We start from the raw sequence: 9,077 nt of genomic DNA on the forward strand, positions 1-9,077 counted from the left end.
ACTTAAAACAGACAGAGATAAAAGTTTTTACGATAAGGACGGTGTCCATCTTCTAATTTTGGCTTTGACTTGCCTTTCCAATGACGTTTAAGCCATGTACGAAGTCATAATAATATATCTTGGTTCGCTTGTTCGTTGTTAAAAGTTTTAAGAATTAAAAATGTTACCTAATTCATCTATGGCTACAAGTAACTTAAGCTGTTTTTTTCAATGCACGACTTCTTTCGGCATATCGACCGCCCAACATGTATTTCTGAGGGCTTCCGGGATTCCATTACGGCCCTAGGTAGACATTTCTGGCGGTGGATCCCTTCGTTGATCCATATGTCGGCTTCGATGTGCCAAACTATTTCGAATAACGAAATCTGGAACGTTACCGCTGGTTGTCAGGGTCCGCTGCCGTCGATGACTCTAAATATGATAAATAATTTGTGATCGGTTGTATACTTTGTGAACACTTGTTACTTTGTAAACATTCGCTACTTTGTGAATATTTGTGACTTTGCGAACATAAGTGACTTTGTGAACTTTCCTGATTTTGTGAACATTCGTGATAGGGATGACATGTATTGTCAAGTGACGGTATTGTCTCCCGCTTTCCCTAAAATCCGTCCATTCTTCTGCCAACACTTAATATCAAATTACATTCATATATAGATTTTATCATTTAATGTAGAAATTTAATATGTATAGCCTTTTATAACTTACCTATAAGATATTATGATGTGTGAAGTTTATATAAATAATGTGAACTGTGGTATAACGTGAACAGTCTTGATTCCTAAATTTTTCATAGTTTAGCGTCTAGAAGTCTAATATGAAGCCGTTGGCCAAACTATATAGCCAGGACCTTCAACAGTAGATACAAGATGTCCGTCAAATATCTGAACAAAAGATGAGAGATTGAACATTGTCAATCAACCTTACATAGCTTAGTTAAGTTAATAAGTTTTTTTTTAAACATTTTATTAACAGTTCGTAAGGTTGTTTTCGGTCCTATGCAATTCCGAAAAAATCAACTATTCATAACATTATCTGCTTCCTAATTTGGTTTACATGAATGTATTATACATAACAAATAGCTAATATATCACATACTCTATGTAGCTATAATATACTCAATAGTACCTTTTTTTGTGCATAACATAATTGTTATAACATTCAGTGATAGAACAACGAATTTGCTATACATCTTTTCGCTCAGAAGCTATTAAAATAAAACTACACAAAAATATTATATAATTAAAAACAATGAATGGAATTATATCCTTTTAAATTTTGTAATTAATATAGTATATTTATTGCGCTGTATTGTATATGTTTTGTAAATATTTCAATTAAAATAGTATCCGATGTTTGGATGACTTTACTTCTCTCACTGAGATAAACGGAATGTTTTAAATCACTGGTCATAAGCTATGACAGATCCGTGTTGAGATTTAAAACTAAAGTACAAAATAATAAGTAGATGATAGCATGCTGGTATTGTTTAAGCCCAATTATCTTTTGGCACAACAAGATAAATATTTCAAAATATTGATATTATTCTTAATTGTTAAAGTCGCAAAATGATCATCGTGGTAAAGAATAGGCACGGGGCCTTTTGTTTAAGGACAATCCACATTCAATGATGAATCCAGATTAAAGCCATTTTGTGTATTCAATAAAACTCTGGTTCAATAATTATGCTATTCTTTTGTCTATTGTCACAATGTACAACATTGTATCAATTGGAATAATAGGTTCAAATATCATCATGTGACAATATTTATTAAATGAGCTATTGTAGAGGCTTTGAGTTTTATTTATGATCTTCATATATACTGAGTGAACTGAAAACATACAGTTTCAATTATGAGCGGGATATTTTCAATTTTGGCTATTTTTCTCGCAGTTATCACAGGTATATTTTATTCTATTTTTTGTTTATCTAAGCGGAATACTTTGTAAAAGTAAATATTATTAGTTGTTTAGTACTCGAAAAGGGAACACTGGTATTACAAGTATAAACTTTAATATTACACATGGTGTAACGAATGCAGTTATTTTATAAGAATGTCATTATGCGTATGATGTTTTGATTGTTTTTATTCACACTGAACAACATGAAATCTCATACTTGCACTCATAACCACGTGTATACGACTATGAACATAGTGTTTCAAGAACTATGAAAACATACATCATTGGCTTAAACACTAAAAATACGTCATACGATTTAGCAGTCCAGACGGCAATCTATCTATAAAACCTCATTCTATTTTTTTTAAATAGTGGCGGGAACCTATCACTTTCTTTTCATGTGCATATTTTTATGATCATGATTAAATTTCCTAACAAATGAGTGTACCTGTTATATTTTAAAAATTAAGTCTGTTATGCGTTTTTCCCAACCTCTTCACTCATCTTCCGCTAAATCCGAGCAAATTCGATACATAAACCCGTAACCAGCCAGTCGAATTTCGTACAATTTGGAAACATTGCAGAAGTGTTGAAAACGGTAAAAGTTTCAAGGATAGATAACATGGATATGATAATAAACACTTGGAAGGCTATGTTTAAAATTCAAGAAAATATTATAACTATATGTAGTACCTTTACTTTCGTCTCGAGTCAAGCCTTCTTGCAGTACCATTTTAAACTGGAACCAACCATTTGTTCTCGTGGATTCCCCGCCGTATAACTACCTTAATTTAAAAGCATACTTGATTAAACTGTCCAGAGTACCTGCTCAATGTGTTCGTGTGCTATAATATATTTTTACAGTGTCCATAACATTACCCTAGTAGACATTAACCTGAAACAATCGAAAAAAACCCACTTCATAATTAAGGTATTCCATCCATCATTGAACCCTAAAACAAACATGTAAATTTGATTCTAAGTTACAAATGTTTAGTTTGAATTTTGTTTTTGCCAAGACCATTTTTAGGGACAAATTCATATCTTGTATCATTTCATAACAGTATTGTCATTCTGGTGTTAATAGTAACTGGTGCAAAAATAAAATAATGGTTAATCAATATAAATGAAACATTGGAATCATCCCGTCAGATCAATCAATAAATCTTTCTCACCCATTCCGTAAATAGAACGAGCCAACCGTAACCGATAATAATTTGTCTTATGACGTCTCAATAACGCGGGAAAAATAAATAACTTCAAATGACTTATAAACGTAAAATAGAAACACCAATGCCAACAACACATTTAAGATATCAATCATTAACACTCTTTAACATGCTGATTTAAGTTGTTCGAAAGGCAGTTCATATAAGGAGTGAAAATTGAGGTGTAAATATTTAAACATGAATCAAGTTGCTGATCTTTTTTCAGGTGTTTTTGCCGGTGATTTTTGCTTCACAAATGAAGATGGATTCCAGTACTGTTACGGGAAATGTTGTGACTTGGGTGTATTCTATTTAAACTGGAGGTATTGTTGTAATGGCGGAAGTATGAGTGGAGGTGCCATGATAGGGATCGTGATTGCATGCATTTGCGTGATAAGGTACATTACAGTTTTATATAAGTGGTCAAACAAAAAAAATCACCTGATTGATACGGACTATTTAATATATGTCTTAACGGTATCAGTATTTACAACAACTGCATAAATAATTATAATAAGAATGCCAGTATCATCATTTCCTTTAGGTTTAATGTTTGATTAGTAAGGCGAAATGAAAATAACATAGTTAGCCTAAGCCGAGGGGGGGGGGGGGGGTGTGTGAAGATAGGTAGATTGCTTGATGGTCGTCTAGGTAGGTAAGTAGGTAGGCAGTTAATAAGGTTGGTAAGGTTTTCGTTTAACTACAAAAATTTGAAGACGAAAACAAAAATATGACAGGAGATTCTAAAACAACTCTCGGATCGAAGGTATGTTTTTAAGGGAAGACGGATTAAAGCGAACATATCAAATGTTAACCGTGGCCTGTTTTTGCGGAGTTATCAAAGCCAGTGTTGTCACTGTGCTGTTTGTCCTGTTTCCAAGAAGAAGTGGTTCCTATTGCAAAGCATGGCAATCACAAACTGATTACTTTGTTCTCTGTAGGCGTCTGCCCCCCCATCCCCCGCAGCCTTGTCGGCGCCACGCTACCATTTTACGATTTCTAAGTTTTGAACAACTTCGTGAGGAGTGTTCGAATTTTGAATGAATAGATATCCTGGTCAGTCGATGATCCATTTTGATTTGGGAATCGATAGGTTAAGGTTATGATGTTATTTATAAAGGCGATATGCATACATCCGATTCGCGGAATTCTAGTTTTGTTGTTGTTGTACTTACAGTTTGACCAGCACAGCCATATACTATTTCTTCTTCTACCTTCCAAATGAGAAAAAGAGAAAAACCAATCCAATGCAGCCATCACCCTACCCTGCCACGGGCGTAGCCATGACCTCTACTAGCGGACATATGTTCCAGACGACCCCCGCATACCCGAACCAAGAAAATCTGTATAATTCAGCTGCGGTTTCTAAAGGTATAACAAAGACACACTTTCTATACAAGGCAATAGCCTAGTATTCTCTATAATAATTCATAACTTAAATTATATTATATTGAATGCGATTCTTGCTTTAATCTTAATCTTAAACAAATACATCGTATGTAAATGCAATTGAAAATAGAAATGAAAATATAACAATGTTATTTCAGCAACGTTGGGTTTGCGTATAAATTCATTATACATCAAATTTATATTAGATAAACAGATAAGTTAGTTACACCCATAAATCTATGGCGTATTATGCCAGTGTTCTGTTTTTTGGTTTCTATCAAGGACGCAAAATATTTATAACAACTTCGCGCATTTGTGCCAAGCAGATGCAAACTGGTAGGACCAAACCACCCATATGGCCGCTCTTCTTTCCCCGGTGAAGCATTTTTTGATTGCAAATTACGCTAATAATTATGCACACGAACTACTTTTTATTACATCATTGTACGTAGTTGCTAACCTAAATAGTATTTAAATGAATACTCCCATTTTTTTCCAGAATTATGAGACATATAACAGCAGATCACTAAATCATTTTTAGTTTGTCTTAGGTTTAAATACCGATCTCTACATGAACATGAATTTTCATTAAACGCACTGTATTGTGAACTTAAACATAAAAACAAATAAAACGAAATTGGAGACAAATGTTTGAATTATACCAAAATATGTTTATATTTCTTTAATGTCAATCAATTGATGAACAATCATCATGGAAGACTAAAATCAAATCTGAAATTAAAATGGTTCTAATACATTAAAGCTGCACTCTCACAAATTGAACGTTTTGACAACTTTTTTATTTTTTGTCTTGGAATGAGCCAATTTTTACAAACATCCATGAAAACCAGTTAAATAAGACTGCTGATTTTTTTTTAGATCGCAGATATTTGTATTTAAGTTAAAAAAATAATGTTTTATGCATATTTCTTAAACCGTTTGTAACGGTTTGGGCCAGAAAACATTAATTTTCGAATGGAAATATGTAAATCTACGATCTGATTTTTTGTCAGCAATCTTATATCACTGGTTTGAAGATATTTACTAAATAAATTGCTCTTTCCAAGACAAAAAATAAAAAGAAAGTTGTAAAAATGGTAAATCTATGAGAGTGCAGCTTTAACTTACAAATATCGAAAAACACATAATCAGTAACAAAAGATACATTTCATGGTGTGACCTCTATATTAACGAGGAGCAACAGAGTCTGAAATAAAAAAATGTTTAGACCGTTCAATGTGTGATTTTGTGAAGCCCAATTTATTGTTCATGTTGGAGATAAAAAATAATTTTGCATTAATATTTATTATAAGTTGAAAATAAGGAACATTATTATTTCTTCTTTTTATTGATCTATAATAGCACGCCATTGCAATTCCATAGATGAAAGTTATACTTTCAAATGTGTTAATTTTTCCGATGTACGTAACATTTTCGGAATACGCTTGTGATTGGTCAAATGACGTTTTGTGAAAAATGTATCTGACGTCGATGAAAAAAGTGACGTCATTATCGCCGCTGTTTAAATAGCAGAATTTATGCTACAGTCCGCCCGGTTAGCTCAGTCGGTAGAGCGTTGGACTGTGAATCGGACAACCGTGGTTCGATTCCCGGGCGGACCAGGTTACTTCTGTTGTGATTAGTTATGAAATCCTTTCTACGACTATTCGCACTGTACCACTGCCCCTTGCATGTACAGAAGTTGTCAGTTCCTTGCAGAGGTGAAGGCACCTAGTACTGGTTAACCGCCTGATAGTCTGCCCAACATATGTGTGCGGTGGTTGAACTGTCACTCTGGGGCCCTTCAATGTGCTCACGCCGGTACCCGAAGTATAAACTACTAACACCACCACCACATTCGTTTTACTTTGAAGCGTTATTTACAGCGTTGTACGTGGATTATCATACAAATCTTTGCAAGTAATGGGAGTAAACATCAACCAAAATGTTTAAGAAGTGTGGTTCATCTTTGAATAAAAACGTTTGGTCATGCTTCGAAATTCCATAGAGTTGAATTTTCCAAAATGTTTTTATGTAAGAGTGACCCTTAACTATCATGAAACATATGTCTAATATATGTATAAAAACTCCGATGCTTATGCAAATAAGCCGGAATATAATATTCAATTCTTAAAGGTATTGTGTTGACTAGCATACGAATCATATTCAAACTAAACTTTATTTCTACATTAATTGTTATTGTTAGTTCCAGATGCACCACCGGCGTACGTGGCGCCAACACAGTCAAGACAGGTCACCAGATCAAGTGACCCTTTTGCCACACCATATCGTGACCCATTGCAAGCAAGATAGCCTTTGTTTTGAGGAACATCTATCAAGAGCTATTGGAAGCTAGAATGCCTTTGTTGTGAAGAACATCAAATAACTAACATACGTACATAGATAAGGATTATGTACAATGAACGCATATCTCATAATGTGTGAATTATCAAACCCCAATTGCAATGAACATTTATATTGCATGACGTCATTTATTCTACCATGTTACTTTGTAAATATTAAATTATGTTTTTGCTATTTTACGGATCGAAATCAAAGAAAAGAGCCCGGGATATCGTTCCTATTCGTCTTCTCCTCATCCTAGACTAGAAAGTTGATAAATTGAAATTAGATACTACGCTTGTCAACAATAAGCAAAGCTCTACATCTGAATATCGATCAAAAGTAGCCTTTATGTTCATAATGTTTATAATCATTATTTTTTTGCTATCATTAATTTTTATGGTTTCATTTGTTAACGTTGCTATCACGTAACGTTTATAAAATTGAACGTATGTACTTGTTACATGACATTTGTAAGAATATTAAAAGTAGTTGCATCGGCACGGTCAGGGAAAACGTATGCTCTTTCATATAATATGAATTAAAGACATATTATATTTTTTTCAGTATTAAGCGTTGTTATAAGCAGTTTCTGTACTCGATGACTTTAATCAAATAGCCAAAATGTACCCTAGTTCCCGAGTACATCTTAATCAACCATATGAAAAATAGTTGCATTGCACTCCATCAGGTGAAATCATAACTTCGATTTAAAAAGAGAGACCAAGGAATATTAGCTTAGTTACATTCTTCATTTAGAGGGAATGCAGGTTCGGTTCATACTGTATGAAGATTTTGAGAAATATAACACAATTGTTCGTTTCTTTAGACCCACCAAAATGAAAATTGTCCTGATAATGGTCAAGGGAAAACAGTACTTATATAGTAATGAATAAACGTTCTGATATCTAAATAAAGAGGGGCGCAACTTACACCAAACGGAAGGTTAACATCAATGTATATTTCCCCTTGTTTTTCCGCTATTGGAAAAGGCAGAAAAGATGATTTGATATCTCTTTTAGCACAAAAAAGAAATCAGATGTAAATCAACTAACAAATCAACGACTTTATCCAAAGACGTTTAAGATGCCGTTTTGATCTGTTGACGTGTGAAATAAGGCGATACCCATCATCTAATTAAGGGATCAGGCTTAAGAGCGAAAAATGAAGAGCCGAAACGAAAGTTCAATATAAATAGAGAATACTAGGTTAGTGCCGTTGATGGAGGAAGTTTATCTGGCAAGGCGAAGGAATTTATCGGGTGGTCCTGTTACTTTGTTTAATAAACACTTTAAAACCTTAAAATTAATAAGAATCTTTAAAAGTAAGGGGGACAACTGTTTTTTCCCTGTTGACGTCATCACACTCGGTATCCATGTTTAAATCGCCCCCAAAATAGTTCTCAAAACTGTTCAACTTTTTTAGTACGTTTATATTCAAAGTCGTTGCATTTTAATACGTCAATATCAATTCAAAACATAAAAATACTTTTTAACGTGCATAAGCATGGATCAGTCTCCAAACATTATCTGATGATGTAACAATTATTCCGCAAGTCACAGAGTACAGTACACAGGTCAAAATTCAAGATCACGAGTGTTTACAAGCAATCGCAACATATTAAATGGATTCAAATGATGTTGATAGTGTTGAATGATCATAACTGCACCGGCAAAGAGATCATTCATTTCTGTTGTAAGTGAGATTTTGTCATTCACCACAGAAATGGACTAAACTATCGACGAGTATCGTTGATTGCTGTTTCACAGTTTCCAGCATTTGCGGGTGGGGTAAGATTTTCACATCACATGTAGATTTCAGGTCGATTGTTTTGCCAGTGTCATTATTTTGCATAATGATGGGACTTTATGGGCGAGTGATTATTGAGGTCGGCTGTTAGTGGTCCATTGATAAGATACTGAAACAGCATTTCTGCTGTTCTTCTGACATTGCAGAATATATAAAAGAAGTTCGTTTTCGCGGTCACATGACCACCTGCCTGTAGATAAACATCACGTGGTCTACAATCCTAATAAACTAAAGTTTACACGGCATCTTGTTATTGGAACGATTTGCATGCAGGTGACAGGATAAAAAACCTTCCATTCTGTCTGCTTCAATATCTTCAAACAATCTAAAACGATTTCTTGGTTTGCCCATCATCGAATATCACCGATACAAACTACGCTATGTTTCGGCTTCGTTGTGTTCCGTGGGCTAGTTGGCTAGGAAAAA

General features: G+C 34.1%; 1 protein-coding gene across 1 annotated transcript; it reads left to right on the forward strand.

Moving 5' to 3' along the window:
• The first annotated feature begins 1,753 nt into the window (after positions 1–1,753).
• On the forward strand, positions 1,754–7,411 carry LOC128205292 (uncharacterized). Its single transcript, XM_052906824.1, has 4 exons — positions 1,754–1,903; positions 3,337–3,508; positions 4,288–4,481; positions 6,706–7,411. Exons 1-4 carry the CDS (start codon positions 1,855–1,857, stop codon positions 6,810–6,812), a joined length of 522 nt encoding a protein of 173 aa, XP_052762784.1. The 5' UTR covers positions 1,754–1,854; the 3' UTR covers positions 6,813–7,411.
• The last annotated feature ends 1,666 nt before the right edge of the window (positions 7,412–9,077 follow it).

The sequence above is a fragment of the Mya arenaria genome, chromosome 10, assembly GCF_026914265.1.
Source record: "Mya arenaria isolate MELC-2E11 chromosome 10, ASM2691426v1".
NCBI lineage: Eukaryota > Metazoa > Mollusca > Bivalvia > Myida > Myidae > Mya > Mya arenaria.

Coding starts and splice junctions, on each gene's coding strand:
- LOC128205292 (XM_052906824.1), top strand. CDS start 1,855: ATGAGCGGGATATTTTCAATTTTGGCTATTTTTCTCGCAGTTATCACA. Junction 1,904..3,336: donor TTTTCTCGCAGTTATCACAG/GTATATTTTATT, acceptor ATCTTTTTTCAG/GTGTTTTTGCCGGTGATTTT. Junction 3,509..4,287: donor GCATGCATTTGCGTGATAAG/GTACATTACAGT, acceptor TTGTACTTACAG/TTTGACCAGCACAGCCATAT.